Consider the following 22,752-nt stretch of genomic DNA (forward strand, 5'->3'; position numbering starts at 1 on the left):
AAAGGAGTATACGGCTCGTTTGAAGGCAAGCCCCACAGTCACGTTGGCTTTGCCTCCGTGGTTCACAGGGTCCCTGCCTGGATTCATGGACTTGCTGAAGGTTCTGGACCCCACGAGGTGCCCGGCACGGTGCTTCCTGCCATTCCTCGAACAAGCCCCAGTTGGTTTCTGTGCTCAGGTGGAGTCAGCTACACAGACCCCCGGGATGCAGGGAAGAAGACACGGTTCATTTGAACATAGACTTAAGGATGGAGGCGTAGAGGGGATCAGGGAAGCAGCCTTTCCACCAGGTCCTGAAGGGCAGTGGGATTTGACAGGTGATGCAGGGCAGAGGTCCAGAAGCCCAAGTGGCTCCGGAACTGCTGGGACTGGCCGGAGGTGAAATGCCGGATGGTTGAGCGTGTGGCCGCAAGTTTGGGGCCAGGCACGGAAGCCCCGAGTGAAAGCCGGCGATGAAGCAAATGTCGTTCAGCTTCAAACTGCTTTTCTCCGCTCTGTGTGGGGCTGGGATGCAGCAAACCCCGTTTCCCCGTTCACCCAGCTCCCTGTTAGATTGCACCACCGGGGAGCACTAGACGAGGCCCAGCCAGGTTAATCTCAGCACCACCATCCAGCCCTGGCCCTTCTTCCCCTCCAGCCGCTGCTCCGAAGTAGCCAGACCAGCCAGGTAGCGGCCCTCCTCCGAGCCCTGGGCCCCCAAGGTCCTCTTCCCTTTGTGCCTCCAGCCCCAGGAGTGGAAGTCGCTTCCTGCAACTCTGTGTGTGCCTCCGTGGTCCCTTGTGGCCTCTTCCGTCCTCCCACGCCCATCTAGACACAATCCCCTGTATCAGGTTCCCTCTGTGGCAATACCCCATGTGGTTTCTGTTTTCCTGACTGGACCCCGATACGCCAGCCTAAGGATTTCAGACCAGATCCCGCTGACCGTGGGGAGTCCGCTGGATAACCTTCAGTAAGTACCTGGCATGATGAGAACACTATTTTAGGAAGTGGCATAACATTAAGAGGCGATGGCTTTAATTAGGACAGAAGCAGGCAGAGCAGAGGGAGGGCAGCTTCAAAGAGAATTCACTGCACAGCCTCTGTGGAAGGAGCAGCACAGAAGCCTGAGACGCCCCCTGTCCTCACTGCCCACCTGTCCCAGGCAGCGCCGATGCTGGGGCTCGCCTCTTAGCAACGAGTTGGGATGTGGGTCCCAAAAGAGGTGGGAAATGTGCTTGCGCCCCGTGGGAGACCCAGGCTGGGCACCAGCAGCAGAAGCAGTGGACAACTCTCCACCCTCTCCTGTCCCTTAGCACCGAAGCTGGGAGGGGACAGTGGATGGATCTAGCGCCAGAATTTGGCAAGCTCTTGCCGGGGCAGTGTTCTGGAGTCTCTTTGCTTGAGAGATGCCTGTGGCTGCCGGGTTTGTGTCGCTCCATCCAGGTGTCTGGCGTCAGATACCGAGAGGAACACACCCAGGTGAGGGACTGGATTTTTCACCAGGTGCAGCCGACCCTACCTTACTTCACCCACAGGCAGCCAGAAGCGATCAGCTTTCCTCAGAGGCATTCCTCCCAGTTCAGCCTAAGAACGTTCCAAGGAACCGACCTAGCCCGTGACTCCAAAGCGTCTCTCGCCCCTTGAGAGCACTGGGACTTTTCTCAGGGGCTTCCTACAGGGACCTGCCTACCCGAGAAGAAAGCCCGGGGCAGGAGGAAGCTTCTCAGAGAATCTGCATTGGCTTAGGGAGTGGAGGAGGGGAGATGGGGGAGCAGCGGTTAACTCACTGCTAAGTGTGGGCACAGGTGGCCGAGTGCCACTCACCAAGCTGAGGCAGGAGGCGCTGCCCCCTCGTCACGCCCAGCCAGGCTGCTCTGTCCCAGCCTCCACACGTGCCAAGTCGCTGCAAGAAACCAGGCCGAGTGCCAAGGAAAAGGGCACACCCACCGGGGCCACACGGAGCCAGATCAACAGCCACAGCTGAGAGGACGTTAGAAAGCACATGTGCTCACCCTCGGGCCCAAGGCCACAAGCAGCCCTGCAGTCAGGCAGCTACGGGCTCCTCTGGGTTAGAAGGGCCCATGGCGGGCAGGGGCCAGGCACAGGATTCCATGCCCAGACCACCCTGCCTTAGGGCAGAGAACTAAGCGACTCTGGGTTCCACGAGCAGGATGGTAGGGGCAAAGACATCACTTTTCAGGTATAAATGAAGCTTGTAGGCGAGCAGTTGGGCTTCCTACTTGGAGGCATAACCCCTTTTCCTGAGTCTAGGACTGGCTCTAGAGGTGACAGTTTTCCATTCCGGTTCTGCCTCTAGTAACCCTGGGCTCATCTGCTTGGTTGCTCCGGGTCAAAATTCATTTGAAGTGGCTTTTCTCCCCCACTTCCATCTGCAGGCAGGCCTTCCTCCACCTTCCTCATGCACTGGGAAGGCACACGCCTGGCTGGTGCACACCCGAGTGTGAGCCCGTGTTCATGGAACATTCCTCAGCATGGGGAACTATAATGGGCTCCTTTCTGCAGGGACTTGGGCGCAGAGGGATCACTTCAATAGGCGTCTCGGTATTCTGACTGCCCAGGTGAAGTAGTGAGTGAAATGAATAAATAAGCAAAACCCAAAAGACACAAATCTGACTTGGGAAAATTTGCACCATGACAGCTCTGCCAAAGTTGTTTTCCCAACCTACGGCTGGGTGGCATGTGCTTTGGAATGCTAAGCCAGGGATAGATAGGGAGCAGAGAGGGCCTTTGGGAAGAGGCAACAATGTGAGATCCATGGAAGAGCGTGGTCACTCTTCATTCTGCTGTCTAATTATATCTCCAAAGTTTCTTATTCTTTTCCCCCCACCTTAAAGCCTTATACGCTACATAGCTCCAAGTGTAAAATGCCACGTAGCACGTTTAACGAGTGTTTACCCAAAACCTGGTGTACGGAAAAGGGCAGGGGTCTGGGCTCTACTCCTGGCTCTGCCACTAAGTTGTGCGATGTCAGGCAACCTCTCTGACCCTCTGGTTCCTCATCGATACAGAGGGAATGATGCTCACAGGGGAGGGGTGACCATCTCATGAGGTGACATAGTTCAAGTATTTAGCAGAGTGCCTGGTATATGTGGCCGCTCAATAAACGGAAGAGCTTTAAAAACTGTTGTTCTTCAAATGATCATATTTTGGAGAAAACAATATGAAGGTATTCTGTCTTGAAGGTTATTCATGAATGTCAATTAGTGATGGTAGCCTGTGGGAGACTGGAATTTGCGTTATTTTCATTTTCTTATTTATCCTTTTCGGTCTTTAGATTTAAAAATGAGTATTGTCTTTATAAGCAGAAACAAATTTTTTGAAAAAAAGATTGGGGTATCTGGACATCCCCCACCCCAACCCTGTGGTCTCTGCCTGTTGAGCAGAAAACAAACAGACACACAAAAAACCCAAGGGTCCTGTAGTTTCCAGGACTGTGCCGGGTGTGTTTGGGGTGCAGAGCAAAGAGAAGGGTATAAAGAAACAGGAAATGGGGTTCCTGCCCTTATGAACAGCTCCGGTGATTTAGAAGAGGACTAAAAACCCAAGACCCAGGAAGCAACAAGGCCAAGAGGAAGCACAGGCGTCAGCAGTCCAGGTGACAGGTACCCAGGTCACTGGAGGGACGGCACTGGACCCCAACAGATGGCACTGGCCTTGGGCTTTAATCTAGTGGGCATTCCCGTTCCAAACTGGGCAGGGGCCTCAGCAAGGCCTGAGGGCTGCCCACCGTTAAGGTAAGGTGGGTGGTGACAGAGTATGGGGAGACCTGGAGGGGCCTGGAGCCTGGGGACATGCCAGGGAATGAGGCCAGGGATGCGTGTGGGACCAGATGCCAGAGGGTCCTCCCTTCTGGATGCTCCAAAGAGGGCCACAGAGAGCTGTGAGTGCCTGAGCAGGCATTTTAGAGCGATTCATTTGGCAACTTGGAGCGTGAGGGTGGGGCACCTGGGAGGCAGGTCCAAGCTCAGCTGCCTGCAGGTGACAACGGGAACAGGCAGGAAAGGGTGGAGGAAGGAGGCCCGGCGCCGGGTGAACCGACAGAAGGGAGAGGCCACTTCACACCCAGGACTTAACGGTTCTGGGCAGTGGGGTCTAACAGACACAGGCCAGGCACTAGTCCAGGGGACAGGAGGAGAGTCTAGGGAGACCCACCATCCTGGTGTGCCCAGGACTCAGAGGGCTTCTAAAAACACGGGACTCTCAATTTTAAAACAGCGGAAAGTCCTGGGTCCACTGAGATGAGTTGGTTACCCTAGAAGGAACAGTGCCTTCAGTTTTAGGCAGGTTGAGTGTAGCCAGGCATTACAACGGCATGGTACCCCCAATCACTCAACCAAACATAAATTGGGGTTTTCTGCCCACTTCTGCTGAGGGCCTTGCACATTGCACCCGAGAGGGAAATTTTAGCAGGAACCATATGACCTCCAACATGTAAAGTGGTCCCCACGCAATCCTCTCACCTCCACAGAGACCCGGGACCCCAGTTCCCCATCTCATGGAGCAACTTTATCTGAGCCCATGGATCACCTCTCCCCAGTTCTCCTCTGGGCACTGGGGTGACTGCTAGCAATTCCTCCAACCTTGCAGAGGTTTCCCTTCTTAAACCAGAAGACCATAGATCATAGATCCTCTCCTTACTCTCCAACTCATCCTCAGGGCCAAAGCGACCAAGCATCTGCAGGATTTTACATCCTGCCCTCCCTGGGAGCCAGGGCTCTGCCCTGAAGGCCCCTTGGTGTGGCACACACCAGCCTACTGGCTGACGCTGCTGCCATCCGGCTCTTGCAATGGGACTCATTTCAGTCTTTCCCTCTGGGACACAAAGTCCTACTGGAAGGACAAAAACACGGTAAGTAGGTTGACTTGCTTGTACGTTTTGAATAGCAGCTCCGAGATAAATATTCTCATCTCTACAATGACACAGATGTACTTGGATACTGCAGAGGACTTGCGTCTCTGCAAGCCTTAGTTTCTCCACTGAGGACTAATCTTTCTAAAACAGCTGTGGTTTAAAAGGAAGGGGAAAGAGGAAAAAAGAAAGGCCCAGGGCAATGATTTTTAGAACAGTGGTCCTCCCACTTGAGGTGCATCGGAACCCTCTGGAAGGCCTGTTACAGTACAGACTGTGCATCCCACCCCCAGAACATCAGCTTCAGTAGGTTTCTAACAAGTTCCTGGGCCGGGGGGGAGGGAGGGGGTAGATGCTGCTGGCCCAAGGACCACATTTTGAGAACCACCATGCTGGAGTATAGCGTCCATACGTAGCCAATGGGAAACATGCCAGCATGTCTACAACACGTGACTTTGCCGGGTTCCTCTTAGAAATCTGTTTTATTAAGCCAGGGTGGTTTCAAAGTTTAAAAAAGTATCTATTAATTGTGTTTTGAAGCAGACGCTATTAGTGAAAGACTCTCCTAAGAAGGCTTTCTTGGCCTCCTGCCACCCCCCCTCCCAGCTAGACCACAGCAGTGGCCACTCTGTCCATCTGCTGAAGGCACAGCATGGTCCACGCAGACACCCTGAGAGCCCAAGGGACACCGAAGGGCCCCTGTCCTTCCACCAGGACTGAAGGCGGACGCCAACCTTGCTCCGATGAGGGCGCCGAAAGCTGTCCCTGTGTCAGGACCACAGGAGGTGTGCCACGCACGCTGAGTACATGTAAACACTCTCAAAAGACACAAACCCTCTCAGTCTAGCGGAGGTTAAGGCATCTTTCTCCACATAACTATGTCCAATTTAATTTGCAGTCCTATGGGTTTACTCCTGGAAGCCATTCAAGTCGACTAGCACTGAACAAGCCTATGCTTTCACGAGGCTGCTCCAGCCAGATTCCACCTGTCTTTAGAGGGAGGGGCTGGCACACAGGGCCCCTGACTGTCTCCAGTGCTTTCTTTTTTTTTTTTTTCCTCTAACGCCCACCCAGCTGCCCAGCAGACCTGCAGGTTCTCTGACTCGATCCCCAAGCAGCCCCTCTGGCGACAGTCCACCTCTTTGTGGTGGAAATGACCCATTTCATCTCTTAAGAAACCGTCTTCTTGACCCAGGTTTCTGGAGCACACACGTTTTCAGAGCCCCCAGTGTATTATTTCATGCGGGCATACTGGAAGCTCAGTTTTCAGCAAGGTGGGCAATTTTGACTAAATGCGGCTGTCAGGGCCTCAAATTAGAAGAAACATTAGCCAGTTGGCATGACAGTGCAACAGCTATCTGCTCTATCTGCCAGGTTTTAGTTACCGGCCTTGAAGCCAAAAAGAAATGGGCTTCTTGGACACAAGTGATGGAATTCGGGTTATGAATTCTATAACCCACCAGCTCTCCTCAGACGATGGGGGAGACTTTTAAAATAAAGTTTTTAAGATGGAGAAATGAAAACAGCAAAACTCCACCACCCAGCCCTGACAGCTCCCTCCTACCTCTGAGTACTTCCTGCCAGCCCTTCCCTTCCTCTCCCTCCAGCCCAAGAAGTTAACAAGTGCTGCCGCTTTAAGAGCGGGAAGGTGTTGTTTTAAGGGCTTCTAAGCCCCCTTTCTCAATTTCAGCTCCAAGCTGAGATCACATCTCCCATGGCAGCTAAGGGACAAAAGCCATTTATCAACCCATCTGATAAAACTTCCAATGGGCTGGATCTTTATCTGGACCAAACCGAGATGCACACACATTACAAACTTCTGCATCTCTAAAAGGGGGTTTTCTTCTTTTAAGAAGACGATCATTTCAAATTTTAGTTTCTTAGTTCTTGGGAAGGACCCAAATCAGCCTTCCAGCCAGAACCTTCTATAGGTGGGGAAACTACCTTTAAAAAAAAAAAAAGGGAGGGAGAGTAGGACTCCCTGCTGCTTGACCCTCTATGGAGGTTGTAACATTCTGGGGCGAGGGTGCACGGGGTCTAAAGGCTCTTTAAGGCATTGACACCCCCCATTTTGTCTTTGGCCGGGGCATCCCCAATGGAATCCAGGGCTGCGAGCAGGTTGTGACTCTCCGGGGACGCCCTTGGGGCGCGCGGTGCCGGGTGGGTTTTGGGGGGCCCCGGAGCAGGGCTGGGGCGGGAAAGTAAACGGATTCCTCTTCCCTTACAGCTGCCTTGCATGTCCTCCCACCGGGAGCCCCAACTTACAGCCAGGCCGAGTCCGGACTGCCCAGTTCTGCCAGTTCCTGAAACCCAGCTGGCTGAGGAGCAAAACAAAACAACCCAATCCCGGTCTAACTCAAGTCCTTTCTTGCAGAGCTCGGTAGAGCGCTGCGGCTGCGGATCCGTTCCGCCTGCGGAGCGAAACAGGCTCTCATTTTTGCAAAAAAAGACACCTCGGCATCCCGCAGCACAATGGAAACAGCCAGGAAATCTCGCCTTGCATCGGGGACCATTTGACCCGTGACGCTGGGTTTATTTGTATTTTTAGCGAGGGGAAAATGGGTACAAAGGGTTTAACTGGCATTTCGAGGCTGTGAGTAGCATATGGCAAAAATGGAATAAACTTTCTTGAAACATTAAAAAGAAAACAGACCCGGGATTTAAGTTTCGTGCCTTCCCCCTCCCCCTCCGAAAGGGGGGGAAAAAAAAGTAAAGAAACTGGAGCGTTTGGGAAGGAACAAATGCTTCTCTGTGGAGTTGGTCTCCCTTCCCCCAACAAAAACAAGAGGTCCGGGCTCGGAGGAATTTGAAAGCAGCGATCTGCCAAAAACATTGTGAAAAACTATGGGGGATTCATTGGAAACAGATGGGCTTTTTCAGCTTTAATTCTGAAATTCTCTCCCTTTCTGACACAATAAAAACAAACAGGGGGCGACGCGGAATGTTATCAAACAGGAATAAGGGCCCTTCGAAGCCCAGTCCGTGGGCTTCCCCGCGTGGGCGAGCGCGGGGGGGAGGGACGGGGTCCCGCGGGAGGGGGCGGTCCGGGTCAGGCCTGGGACCTCAGGGGCGCCCCCAGCTCCACCCCCGGGCACCCGGCAGGTTTGCAAACTGCTGGGCGAGGAGCTGGAGAAAGTGCCCCCTGCTCCGAGTCCGTGCCTCCCATTCTCCCCCTTCTCGGGGGCCCCTAAGGGGCGCATCCCGGTACCCCCTTTTTCTCGGAAGTTGGCAGACGTCCCCGGCGCCTGCGACCTCCCCGCCTGGCTCTTTTTCATTATAGCCTGGGAGGGGTTCCCCCAGGTCCCCACTGCCGCATCCATCGCGCCTTCGGCGGGACGCGGGAGAAACAAAGACGCGTGGAGATGGGAGGCCGGGGGGCCGGCGAACTTGAGCTCCGACTCACCGACCTGTGGCCCGGCGCTGCGAGGAGACCCGGGGAGCGGGCCCCGCGCGCCCGGCCGGCTGTCCCCGGGCCGGGGGCTGTGCCTTACCTGCGGGGAAGCTGCAGAGAAGGAAGGCGAAGGTCGGCCAGAATCCCAGGGCTGAAGGTCCTGCCCCTCTCCCCATACCCATCCATCCAGCTCGGCCTGTTACCACTAGCCTCTCCCTGGAAGAAGAGTTCAGAAGAAAAGAAGAAAATAAATCACGCTGCGGAGAAAGGGCAGCCTCGCTCCGCCGGCGGGAGCAGCGAGCCGGGAGGCTCGGTCCATCTCGGCCGCGGGCGCCCGGCGCGCCCCCCCTCCCCGCGCGCCCCTCCCTCGCCATCCATCACCCAGTTCTCCTCCAATGTCGGCGCGGCCCCGCTGCCCCAGCCGCCTCGCGTTCCGCCCCCTCGCGCTCGGGTTTCAGCGCGGCCCGCTGGGGGCTGGGGGAGAAGAGCTGGGCGGGGACCGAGGCGGCCGGGCTGCGGCGCAGGCCGCGGGGACCTGGGGAACCCAGGGCTGGAGGACGGTGGGCGCGCCCCGAACCCCGCGGCTTTCCACGCAGAAAAGGCCCAAATGCCCCGGGACAGCCAAGGCCGGCAGAGAGCAAGGACGGCCGCGCCCCCTTCCCCCATCTTCCCTATACGTATCCAACCCAAGTAGAAACTGAGCTTGGAGAAAACCCCCAGGATCCCTTTACAACTAGACTGCTGTCCCGAAGACGCCACCGACACCCCGACTCATTGCTCTCACTCAGATGTGTCCCCAGTGCAGGAGGCTGAAAAATCCGCTTCCGAGTTGTCCGGGGTTGGGCGGGATGGCCCACTGGATGTCGGCCACTAAAGCACCTCGAGGCTCCCTCCCTACCTCCCGCCCCTCCCTTGGCCCCGGGCCACCCACCCCGCCTGGGTTCGGCCACCTCCAGCATCCCCTCCAGGCACCTCGCTGCTGCCCCAGGACTCGTACTGGCCGCTCTCCGGAGTCGGGGGCCTGCGAGCCTGACGGAGGCGGCAGGGCAGCTGCCACCCCAGGAGGTGTGGATGCAGCGGGCCCCGCGGTGCGCAGGGCCTGGACGCTCGGCGCCGCCAGGGCAAGGCCACCAAGGCCGCTCTTGGGAGAGCATCAGGGTGGTGACTTCCTTTAACTTGGTCACTTATTTTTCCAGGAGCAAAATGTCTCCTCCCCAAGATTCCCTAGGCCCCGCAGCTCTCCTGCCGCTGCTGGGATATTTAAGACTGGCCACTTCCCCTGAGAAGCATCTTTTGGATGGAACACAAATACGCCAGAGCAAGTGTTTTTAGTCAAACCAATTGCTCCTTTGGCCCCCCTCACCTCACTTCCAAGCCAACTCATCTGGTTCTTTGGAAAAAATTCTGAGTTTTTATCCAATTTAGATGTTTCTTTTAAGCACTATGGCAGTCCTCACTTGCTGAAGGCCACAGAGGCTGCAGGGCTGCGTCTGCATTTAGGACTCTGCCTGCTGGGAGGGGAGTGAAGCTCTGAAGGAGAAAGCTTTGGGCTAGGGGAAGAGGACCCTAGGTCTGTAGATGGAACCCAGAGCAGTAATACTTCTGAATCTGGCTTCTAGAAAACAAGTACGAAAGGGGACTAATGTCTCAAGCACCGCACCATGGGGCAAAAACAAGCTGTTGTTTCCTTAAGGCAAAATGCTGTGATGGCTACTGCTGGCTTTACAATTTGGGGTGCCACCGTATTTCCCTCAAAAATGTGGGCCTCACGGGGCTTCCCTGGTGGCGCAGTGGTTGAGAGTCCGCCTGCTGATGCAGGGGACACGGGTTCGTGCCCCGGTCCCGGAAGATCCCACATGCCGCGGAGCGGCTGGGCCCGTGAGCCATGGCCGCTGAGCCTGCGTGTCCAGAGCCTGTGCTCTGCAACGGGAGAGGCCACAACACTGAGAGGCCCGCGTACAGAAAAGAAAAAAAAAAAAAAAAAGTGGGTCTCAGTCCAACAGGTTCTGTCTAATTATCATTTCCCCAAACCGGGATTCATTTTAAGCCCCTGTTGGCAAAATGCTACAGGTTTGTCCAGTGAAAGGCCACCACCTCAAAATCCAGATCGCGGTTCGCGTTCCTCAGGCTTGGCCCATCCAGGAGCCAGATCCACCATTTATTCTCTAGAATCGCAGGACAGCCCTGGCACACTGAGGCAGGCACAGAGCCAGACTGCACACAGGCACCTTTGAGGTCCACCAACGAACACCCTTTGCTAGATCCTGCCTTACACAAGTTAGTTCTAAAGCTTCTCGCTAACGAGAGAGAAAGGATCCATTAGCATTCCCAGCAGCCCCGACTGTAAATTCACCACCACCACAGCTGCAGCATCTCTGGGTCGTAGAACGTGGCTTAGGATCCAGCAGAGAGGCCGTGCAGGCTTCAGAAGGCCTGGAAGCAGGCCCTCCCGGTGCTGTCCTTGCCCAAGAGTGTGCACCTTTGGCTGCAGCCTCTACACCTCAGTTTCTTTGTCTGTAAGGGGCAGGCTGATAATACTGTCACCCCAAGACTGCAACTGAATACAAGCATCCCTTGGAGATCTTGGGGGTTCCATTCCAGGCTACCGCAATAAAGCAACTAATGCAATAAGCACGTCCCACACATTTTTTTTGCTTCCCAGTGCATATCAAAGTTATGTTTACACTATACTGTAGTCTGTTAAGTGTGCAGTAACATTATGTCTAAAAAACAGTATACCTACCTTAATTTAAAAAATATTATTGCTAAAAAATGTTAACCATCATCTGAGCCTTCAGCGAGCTGGAATCATTTTGCAAGAGTAACATCAAAGATCACTGATCACATAACAGACAGAACAATAAAGAAAAAGTTTGAAATATTGAGAGAATTGCCCAAATGTGACACAGAGACACAAAGTGAGCAAATGCTGTTGGGAACATGGCATGGATAAACTTACTGGATACAGGGTTGCCACAGGCCTTCAATTAAAAAAAAAAAAAAAAAGCAGTATCTACAAAGCACAATAAAACGAGGTATGCCTGCACCATCTGGGAGGGGCACTGGGCCATGGGAGCTCCCCAGCCTTCCGGCCAGGGGACTGGCTGTCATTTTGGGAGGAGATCCAATTCCTACGGCATAAGCAAATCATTTGGGAAAGGGACGAAAAGGGCTTCCTTCTCAGAGGAGAAATGTATGAGGCTGAATTTGGACATCACAGAAGTAGAGATTTGGCTTTTACACAGTTTAGACTATGAAGAGAAATCCAGCTACAAATAGAGCAATATGAGGTTGTGTTGACCTTGAGGAATCTGTCTATACCGGCCAAACCAACCAGCTTATTGACAACTCCACAAATCTTTGCAAAAATAAGAAATTCTTGAAATGTTGGGTTTTGGAACTCAGCACGCTATTTGCCATAGAAACTCACTTAAATCAAAGTGTAGTTGACTTCAGGGCTTCCCTGGTGGCGCAGTGGTTGAGAGTCTGCCTGCCGATGCAGGGGACACGGGTTCGAGCCCCGGTCTGGGAAGATCCCACATGCCGTGGAGCGGCTGGGCCGCTGAGCCTGCGCGTCTGGAGCCTGTGCTCCGCAATGGGAGAGGCCACTACAGTGAGAGGCACGCGTACCGCAAAGTGTAGCTGACTTCAGACTGACAGCTCTCATTATAGAGTCTCACCACTTACGCATTTTCCCCTGGATGCAGCCTGGGCGGAGGGGCAGAGACCTTTTCATGCTCCTGTTCCCCTTCCGCCAGTCCTGGCTGTGGAGGCCCCACCACTGAACCCTCGCCCCCCCCATCTCTCCCTCTCCATTTTCGGGGGGTGGGGTTGTGTGATGAAGGAGCAGGGAGCTTCTGAAAGGCGAGGTTTACGTAAGGTTGAAGCCCTCCCAGGGGCAGCGGTGGGGAAGGAGTCTGGCTTCCCCTGCCTCTGGGTATGAACAGGGTGTTCTCAAATGCAGGGCCTGAGTCATCAGTCAATAAATACATATTTAGGACTAGTACATGCTAGTCCCTGGGGTATAAAGAAATCAATAAGACAACTCCTATCTTTGAACTGCTAGTAGAAACAGATATTAGAGGAAGGTGAGGGGCAAAACAGAGGTGAGGAGTGAACAACTAACTACCTGGGGAGGGCTTTACCGAAAGGGTGGTGTATCTTGCGAGGTACCTTCAAGGATTCATTTTCACTAAGAATGATAGTAATAATGGCTCATGTTTCAGCGTGCTCTTACATTATGTCAGGTGCTGGCTAAGTGCTTTACATTTCTAGACACTTTAAGCTAAGGTGGGTTCTATTACTATCCCCATTTTGCAGATGAAGAAACTGAGGCTGAGTGAGTTTAAGTACTCACCCAATTACCAGCTAATAAACGGCAGAGCCAAGCACACCGAACCCCACCCCCGACGTGCTGTATGTGCCTTTCATTCCGATGGTGCAGGTCCACACTGGGCTTAAAGTCAAGACAGATAACTTAACAATCACTTTCAATAAGGCATAACACAGGCGCTGTCGGGGAGGCACAGAACACGGGCGCCAGGGGCCTCCAGCCCAGCCTGGGGTGCAGCGTGGGAAGGGAAGTTTTCCCAGTTGGGAATGTGCCAGGGGAAGGTGGTGGGCAAGGGAGGAGGAGGAGGGCAGGGCTTCCAGGTAGAAGGAACACTGAAGAAACCGTGTACCAAGGTGTGGCTTGCCTGAGGAGCTGGAAAAGCTTGAGGATGGCTATAGGAGAAAGAGGTGAGGCTGCAGAAAGAGAAAGCAGGAGCCTGGGGAAGCCTGGGAAAGGCCAGCACATGCTCTGCTAGGGTGTGCATCTTTAGCACTTGGGAGCCCCACCCAGAGCCTCACAAAGGAGAGGGGTATATTCTTTTGGGAGATCATCATGGGGGATTTAACAATAATACAAATGCCCAGGCCCCACTCGGAGCAGCTGAATCTGGATCTCGGGAGGTAGAGCCTTGGGTATCAGCATTTTTAGTCAGCTCTCCTGGGTGACTAATGCGTAGGGACTTGTAGGTTCTAAGTTCCATCACCCTCCATCAACCGTGGGTGCACATAAGACCCAGGATGAGTCAATCAGTTTATCCTCTTGGACTTAAAGTCCAGGCAAGACAGAGAACCTAATACTTGATTTCATTAAAGCAGTGACTGGCACATGACCCAAGATGACCAATCAGAATCTGTCCTGAGACTGTTGCCATGAGGGAGCTCCCAGTTCTGATGTCTGATTCCTCCATAGGATGGGTCTGCGGATAGTAATCTGACGGGAAGGTGAGTATTGATGAGTGCTGTGGGTTGAAGCTGTGTTTGCAGAGTTGGCATACTGTTTATACTAAAACTGCATTGTGTCTGGTGAGCTCTTCAGGGACTGATGGCGATTTTCAGGGCTAACCACCCCCATGCCACTCTTCAGCACATGATTCTCCCTGAAGCTCCTTCTTAGCTCCTCGGAGCTCCACGAGGACCTGCTCCAGCTATGGGAGCCAACAAAGTCCTTGTTTTGCTGAAACTGGTTTGATTTTGGTTCCTCTCACATCTATGCACAGATTCTTGACCAATCAGGAGGAAGCTAAGGTCCAACTGGTCCCAAGAAGTATTTTAGCCATCCTCAGAAGTGCAGGGATGTGTTGTTGATGGCTCTTAATCCATTATCCATTTACTGGCAAAATTTCTTGAGCCTACTCCCATCCCCTCCACTCTCCACCTTTGAAAAAATTTTGCCCTATACCACATTTTGAGGAACTCAGTTGCTTCATTGACAACTCAGAGTGGGACCCAATCCTGCTTTGTAATTTGTCCCTCAAAATCCTCTTTCAAACTTCAAGGGCTACGCTGGGTCTGTCCATCTCAGATTTGATGAACCAGAGCTGCTCAATCTCTGCATAACCTTTAAGGTTTTATAGACTTTGATCATGTCACCTTTCTGGCTTCATCTTTCCACACTGACGTCCTTAAAGAACAAAGCAGCCCAGCTTCTCAGGAAAGCCTTCTGCCTGGGTGATTACTCACCTTTCTACAGTTTTGAGACATTTTTCTAGGAGAAGGTCATAAAACTGCCAGGTTTGGGTAGAGCCCAGGGAGAAGACTATTTTTGGCTTAGTTTCCAATACCATTTCTGAACGCTTGGTCCTGCACAGTCTTGGGCAAACAAACATTTTGCAAAGACCCCCAAGATCCCTTGGGGGCTATAAACAGACTGGACACAGTCCGTTATTTTTGTAATTTGGGTTGTTTTCCTAAATGTATTAACTGAGGCTTGCCCCTGCAAAAGCTTAATATGTATCTTCTTGCAAACTCATAAACTGGTCCTGCAGTTAATCACCATTTGTTTGCCATCTCTCTGGAGAGCCTGGAACCATTTCATCTGCAGGCCTGGAACCAGTCATTCCTCCAGATGATCTATGGACATTTAAACAAAGTCTGGGAGCACCAGTGATCCTTGGGGATCCCCACTGTTTATAATTCTTCATCTAGAAAAGTACCTGTTTATCCTCTTTTTTTTCCTGTCTCTAAGGACAATTCCGATCCATGGAGATTTCCCTTTATGTTTTGGAGGAATTTACTATTGGAAATGACCTTTGGGGTGGAACTTTGTCAGAAGGAATTTTGAACGTTTAAACATAATTCATCCCTGGGTTGCTCCAGACCTGTTTCTACCTCCTCAAGGAATGCTAACACATTGGTCCAGTTTCATGTTCTCTTTTCAGAAAGCGTGTTGTGCTTTGGCCAGTTAATTAGGACTTTACAAAATGCTTGCTGATACTACTTTTTTAGTATCTATTCCACAAAGTGGTTATTAAAAGTGACCCTTCCTGGATAGGTGGGCTTCCTTTGTGGGCAGGGGGCCCAGCATGTACGCCCTTGGGTGCAGGCCAGGTGTGGAAGGAAAGTTGGATATTTTGGCCACAAGGATATGACTGCCATCTTTAATTGCCATTGCTCCCTTCTCTCCAGACGTTCCTGGGGTAGAGGGCCACAGGCTGTCCTTGACCTATTTGTTTCCATGACAATTTAGGAATCTCCCTGCTTCTCTTCTTCCAAAGCATTTTTGGGTCTCACTGCCCTTACTCTGGCATCAAGGAACCTCTTTACTGTTGATTTCGGAAAGCCGTCCAATGTGTTCCCACTTTGGCTTATCTTGGTTTTGTTTGTTTGCTGTAGCTTTACTTTCTCTGTGTGTGCACACTACTTCCGTGGCTTATGAGCTCTGTCCCTCACCCTGAGGGACGCTTATTCTTAGTAATTAAAACATACAGATTTTATTCCAATATTTTAATGGTTTTTTGAAACACACATTTCCCTGACATTCCAACAGCTCTTCAGAAACTGAAGAGATATGTCACTTTCTCTTCGAACTCTCTCAATGGATTTAAAACATTAGCAGATTTTATTTGCTCTTGGACATGTCTTTTAATGTCTGTGATCAGGTTACTAAGATCCACCCCCCACCGACCTCCCCCCCCCCCGCCCCCGCCCCCGCCACCCCACTCGCACATGCAAGGCAGATTCTTTTAATTTATTTGTTTTTCTGTTTCATTCATTCAACAAGCATGCACTGAGTATTAGGCTCTGAGTGGGTTTTGGGAGTTTTCGGATAAGCAGCAGACAGTTCGCCCAGGAAGTCCCCAGGAAGCCCAGGGGCGCAGGCAGATGTGGAGACAAATAATTCTAGTTCTGAGGACTCTGAGAGGGGTGATTGTGTGGTGTCTCAGGAGCCCCACGTTTATTCCCCATCCCTGTTGCCTCAAATTAACTTGGGACTTTACCAGGCTGAAGAATCTTTTAGAATGGGGGGTCTTTGTCAGTAGCTTCTTTAACGAACTTGACCACTGACTGCAAAGCAAGACTTCATTAGTACCAGATCTGGTGACAACTGTGTCACCATTGGCCTCATACTGTCTGGTACACATCTGTCAAAATTCCACCTTGTGGACAAATCACATCAGACTGCTCCGTGGGGTAGCAACATCCCTGCTCAGGAGTTCACTTTGGAGGACCAGATTGGCATGGGACATCAGCATGGAGTGTCCACCTCAGAAGCTTCCAGAAGCACACCCCTGCTTGGTAGGCATGGGCATATTCATGATGCTGGAAAGATATAAAAGGGATTTTTTTAAAAAAGAAAATGCTAGGAGAACAAATTTTCTGGACTTTCCGTTTCCTTCAATCTAACATCAAATTTGTTTCAAGAAATTGAAACAGTAATATGCACACATGTTCAAAAATCAATTTCCTGTTAAATGAAATCAGGTGAGTATCCCTGGAGGCCATAACTATCAACAGTTTCATGTGCATCTTTCTAGATATTTCCATATGCACATAAGCACACATAAAAATCAACCAATCAATCAATCAACCTATTTATCTATGTAGCTAGCTATCATTTTACCAAAAAGTATTAGCAAGCCCTCAACTGCTCCCTCCCCAGTGGGTATTTCCTTTTTTATTCTGACTTTCAGCGAAATAGCCCTATGAGTCCCTCCATTATGTCAGGAGCTGAGGACTCCAAGAAGAGTCAAAGGGGATGTACGTATGTAGAGGTAGACTTAAATATAAAACAGTCCATGTGAAAAAAGAAGCAGACTCAAAGGTACAGAGAACTAGGGGTCACCAGTGAGGAGAGGGAAGGGTGGAGAGGAAATATAGGGGTAGGGAATTAAGAAGTGCAAACTATTAAGTATAAAATAAGCTACAGGGATATACTGTACAACAAGGGGGATATAGTCAATATTTTGTAATAACAATAAATGGAGTATAACTTGTAAAAATTATGAATCCCTATATTGTACACCTGTAACATATAATATCATACATCAACTATACTTCACTTAAAAAATAATAAATAAATAAATAAAATAAAATAGTCCATATGAGGAATGCCAAATGCCTTTTAAAACTACATCCTAGGGCTTCCCTGGTGGCGCAGTGGTTCAGAGTCCGCCTGCCGATGCAGGGGACACGGGTTCGTGCCCCGGTCCGGGAAGATCCCACGTGCCACGGAGCGGCTGGGCCCGTGAGCCATGGCCACTGAGCCTGCGCGTCCGGAGCCTGTGCTCCACAACGGAAGAGGCCACAACAGTGAGAGGCCCGCGTAGCGCAAAAAAATAAATAAATAAATAAAACTACATCCTCTTCTCTTCCTGGACTTCAATTCTCATTCGAAAACACGTCTTGTCTCTTCTCTCATCCATAAGTCAGACAACACTCATTTACCCCAACTTACACTGCAGAAGGCAAGTAACCTGCCTGAGGTGACCCAGCTGGCTTGGTGGCAGAGTGGGGTTTGGGCAGGTCTGGGTGACTCCCAGCTGTCACACCACCTCTGATGAGCTCACTAACTCCTTCCCAGGCATGGAGATGTTTGGTCTTCTCTCTGCCTCCACTGACCCTCGTGCATCTCTGTACTCATCCTCTTACTCAGAACAGAAGGAAGGACTCCCTTTGAGGTCCCCCAGCCTCAGCCCAGGCTGGGTTGGAGCCCTCCTGATGACATGCTAACAGTTTCTGAGGTCACATTTCCATAATTTAAGCCCCTCCTTCCGTCCTTCGCACCTCTCCTTCTTGACCTCTGAGATTCTCAGTAAGCTCCTGGGGCAGCCTCATTTATTCTTTTGATACCTCTCCCCTTCCTTGCTAACTGGGATTATAAGCTAGTTCATAGCTGGAGTTTCATGTATGAAAGTCTTCCTCACTTTCCTCTTGAGCTCTTGTCTGCGACTCCAGTGCACACCTACTAGCTGGTCTACAGTTGCAAATTCTTCTGCCTACAAAGCCCAGTACGAAGTGATAGTATTTGTGAATTGCTTCATTGTCGGTGTTCAGATTGAGAGTTTTTAGACACTGCAGTGGATGTGGGGAAAGAGAGAGACCTGGGATTTGGAGCAGTTCTACTTCTAGCTGTGTGGTCCCTGTCCTTTCCTACCTCTGGACCCGCAGCTTCTCAATCTGCAGAATCGTGGCCTGGCTGCCCACCACATCCCACCGCCCACCCCCAGGGGGAGGGCGGTCTCCCAGCTTCACAGTCTGGTATCTCTAGGAATTCAGTGAACTAGTGTTGGCTTTGTAACTAACTGGCCTTGCCCATACCTGACTCTGAGGACCCATCCTGGGGCCTCATCTGGAACATTTCTGGGTTCTCCCAAGAGAAATGTTGCTGAGCAAGTAGGAAATGTTATTTGAAAAGTGACACTTCTATGTTTTAGTGTCAGCATGAAATTCTTCAGCAGTCATACCCAGCAATACTACTGTATACCTGAAACCACACCTTGTAAACATTTAGTAACCTCTTGTTTTAAAGCAACTTCTGGGTACCCATACTGAGATGCACCAGGTTCCTGTAAGGGAGGACAGACCACCCAGTGTCTGCTTCTCCCCATTCCAGTAAGTTCCTGGGAGAAGAACCAACTTGGACCCATTTATCCACCAAATGGCAACTATTTGAATTGATCAGCGAGTCTGCGTCTCTCTCCCAACCAGCAGAAGGCCGCAGTATTTGGATTAATGAACAAGTCGGTGCCGAGCACAAATACCACAGACATTTAGCAATAGGAACAGAGGACCAAGTTATTCATCAAATTCAAAATTGTTTAGAATGGCTAATGCAAAGCTGAAATGAAGATCCCCAGCTGATGGGCGGTGGGGAAGGGTGCCAATCGAGAAAGAACAAATGTGTTGCTTATGTGACATTAGCCTCTACCACGACGGTATTCTTTTCTTCAATTTGTTGGAGGCTGAGGGAATGTCTGCACTGTTACATTACAGAGGCAATATGGCACGCTGGCCAAGAACATGCAGTCTGAACAGACTGTCTAAACCTCAGTTATCTCATCTGAAAAATGGGGATAGACTCTGGCTCCCTCAGAGGATTATTGTGAGGATTAAATGAGTTAACACAATAATAGAAAATTTAGAGCAGATGCCTGGCATAGAGTAAGTGTTGATAAGTAGTTGCCAATGTTAGTTTTATATCATGGATAAGAACCATTGTTTTGATTGTAACAAAGTATCTACTATGTACCTGATTCTGCTACAGCCTTTGTATGCGTGGGGACGGTGGGGAAATCTGTAGCGTTCCCCAAGGACTTTTATTTAATTTTTTAAATTTAAAAATATTAAAAAAATATTAATACAATTTTTAAAGGTTACACTCCATTTACAATTATTACAAAATATTGGCTGTATTCCCCATGTTGTACAATACATCCTTGTAGCCTATCTTACACCCGATAGTTTGTATCTCCCACTCCACCAGCTCTGTATTGCCAGCCCCTCCCCACTGGTAACCACAGGTTTGTTCTCTATACCTGTGAGTCTGCTTCTTTTTATTTTGTTATATTCACTAGTTCGTTGTATTTTTTTAAATTCCACATATAAGTGATATCATACAGTGTTTGTCTTTCTCTGTCTGACGTATTTCACTTAGCACAATGCCCTCCAAGTCCATCCATGTTGCTGTAAATGACAAAATTCCATTCTTTGTTTATGGCTGACTAATATTCCATTGTGTGTATGTATATGTCAGTGTGTGTGTATATATATCTCTATATCTAATCTATCTATCTATCTATCTATATGACATGTCTTCTCTATGCATTCATCTGTTGATGGACACTTAGGTTGTTTCCACATCTTGGCAATTTTAAGTAGCGCTGCTATGAATACTGGGGTGCATGTATCTTTTCGAATTAGTGCCCAAGGACTTTTAGATAACCTTGACTTCTGGGTGGGTTCTAAGTGCATGATCAGTTATACTCAAGTTTTATTGATCAACCACTATAAGACAAAGTCTCCCACGTAACTGTAGGGTTGTCTCAACTATGGGATGGGCACAGCTGTCTCCAATTCAAAATGAGGAGCCTGAGACTCAGGGAGATTATGTGACTTGTCCAAGGTCACCAAGAATATAAATGGCAGAGAGAGGCTCAAAACCAGGCCTTGTGATGCCAAGTCCAATGTATTTCCCACCAAATCACAGCTACTTCTCATCTTCACTGGGGTTTACTTTTTCCTGTTATGCTCCATATGTATAATGATGGGTCATTCATTAGAGATGTGAGCATGTTTAGAGATATACTGTTTTCCATAAACAAACAAAAATATTAAAATGTTTTAAGGAAAGAAAAATTTTCCTGAACCATCTCCCCTACTCCCCTAAAAACTTATGAAGTTGAAATACTTATAGATTCTTCTTCTTTCTTTTGGATGTTAAATGGTATCTTTAGGTCAAGGTTTCATAGAGTGCTTACCTGACTTAATAGCCTCTGAGTGACAGGTAAATATAACACAACAAGATGTTTAGGTAAATCTATCTACAGTATCAATTCACCGCAGTCCGTTCAGACCTCAAGCTATTCAGAGCATGTCTTAATTAAATTCAAAGCCAGATGGGCTTCCACCCCTAGAGATTGGTCACTGACCCAGAAAGGGAGGACTTACGTGCCATCTTGGTTTGGGTGCCGTTTTGGCTTGGGTTTGCTTTGCCCTCATTGACTCTTGGCCCAGGTGTGTGTATGTAGGGAGCAGTATGCTCCCTAGCAATGAACCCCTGAAGTCAGTAGGCTCTGCCAATAGCGTCCATTTGCTCATGAAGAAATCAGATGCTTGGAGTTTAGGGATCTCCTTTCTCAAAATGCTCTTAGCAGAGAAAAATAAAAGCAATGTAAAACTCTCACAGCATTGAAGAGGGTGGCCTCTAGCTTTTCCTTACCATACGATCTTGAGATACCCAAGGATACAAAAACAAGTATGCTTCAGGATAGTAAGGGAAGCACTTTGAAATCAGTATTCCGAAATTTCAAACTATTTTAGCTGCACTGACTGATGTAAAACAACACAAATTAAACTCCCACGAATCCCTTGCTCTGGGGCAGAATGACCTACCAACCTTAGGAGTGAGGGGTCATTAGCAGGTCTGGACCTGTGAGGGGAAGCCCCCATGAGCCTCATCACGTCTACAGGTGAGTCTGCACTCAAAGCTCTCTCTCTCTCTCTATTTTTTATTTTGGCCATACCACACAGCTTGCGGGATCTCAGTTCCCCGACCAGGGACTGAACCCAGACCGTGGCAGTGAAAGTCCCGAATCCTAACCACAAGACCACCAGGGAACACCCATAAGCTCTACATTTCTTTTTGCTTGCATAAATGGAAGCCCATCTGAGAAAGTGCAATTGTCTTAAAAATCTATTTATTATTTATATTCTACCTCTTTCCATGAAGGATATTAAATGTAAATGAAAGTTATGTACCAAAACTTCCAAACAAACATTACTTCTTATTCTTTCCAATTAATTCTTATCCTTTTCAAGGTACCAATTGTTTTGAAGAAAGCTGGTAGTTTTTACAATTCTGTGAATGAAATATGCATTTCCACGTGCTCTTCTGTTATGAATCTGTCACATTCACACTTGTCAAGTGGAGCACAAGGTGCTGGATGGTGAGCCAGGGTTCAACTACAGACCACGAGAGAAACTGAAATAGGGAAGTTCATTACTCACAGGTCCTGGAGGAAGTACCTGGTGCACTTCTAGGGGCCACATGGGGAAGGCAAGGCCCAGTGCAAACAGAAAACAGGACCTGGGGCACATGTCTTTTTTTGTGTGTGTGGTACACGGGCCTCTCACTGTTGTGGCCTCTCCCGTTGCGGAGCACAGGCTCCGGACGCGCAGGCTCAGCGGCCATGGCTCACGGGCCCAGCCTCTCCGCGGCATGTGGGATCCTCCCGGACCGGGGCAGGAACCCGTGTCCCCTGCATCGGCAGGCGGACTCTCAACCACTGTGCCACCAGGGAAGCCCTGTGGCACATGTCTTGATTAGGGTCTGTGGGCAGAGTGCTTTGGGGTTCCTGAGCTAAGGCCAGATAGGTCAATTCAAACCAAAAGAGTGAGCTTTCGGTGAGCCTGATGGAGGTCTTAGCTGACGGGTGCACAAGGGGTAGGCCCTGGGGAGGAGGGGAGACTGTGGGTCACGAGGGCTGGCTGCTACCTAGCACATGCACTTGTATGAGGGGGCTGGTGTCAATTTAAGGTCCTCACAGGCCACTTGGCCAAACAAAATGGATGCAGAGGCAGCAATACCATGGGGTAGCTTAGCTGCACCCTCAGCAGTCCAAGGGACTTGTTCTTGTAAGAGTCATCTATTCTATTTTATTCTATTCTATTCTGGGGCCGAAAATGCACACTGGCAGCAAATTTCCAAGTCACTGCGATGGCCCAGCAGATGTTTCCTGAGCTAGCCTCTTTGACAGCCAGGTAAATGCATTCCTGCAAGGGGTAACCAGGAAGATGTGGTAGTCTCACAAGTGGATTGGACTTTGATGAAGAGGATAAAACGGTGGAAGCACCTTGAACAACTAGATATCATGGATTTTAAATAGCGAACCTGGAGGAAAATACACACTGTGGTCCAGATCAATTGGGAAATGTATTAAAAAGTCTGTCAGGAGACTGAATTCTCAGGTGGAGTGTTCACATTGTAACCGACAAGGCTTATACCATGACGGATGTTTAGGAA

At 50.0% G+C, this 22,752-nt stretch overlaps 1 protein-coding gene across 1 annotated transcript in view; it reads right to left on the bottom strand.

Annotated features, from left to right (window-relative positions):
• RGMA (repulsive guidance molecule BMP co-receptor a) overlaps positions 1-22,752 on the bottom strand; it is a 44,582-nt gene that overhangs the window by 16,819 nt on the left and 5,011 nt on the right. The window contains exon 2 of the mRNA XM_079910180.1: positions 8,341-8,456. Coding sequence (XP_079766306.1) covers positions 8,341-8,456 — 116 coding nt within the window. The remainder of the gene's footprint in view (positions 1-8,340; positions 8,457-22,752) is intronic.

This window comes from Stenella coeruleoalba, assembly GCF_951394435.1.
Source record: "Stenella coeruleoalba genome assembly, chromosome: 2".
Lineage (NCBI taxonomy): Eukaryota > Metazoa > Chordata > Mammalia > Artiodactyla > Delphinidae > Stenella > Stenella coeruleoalba.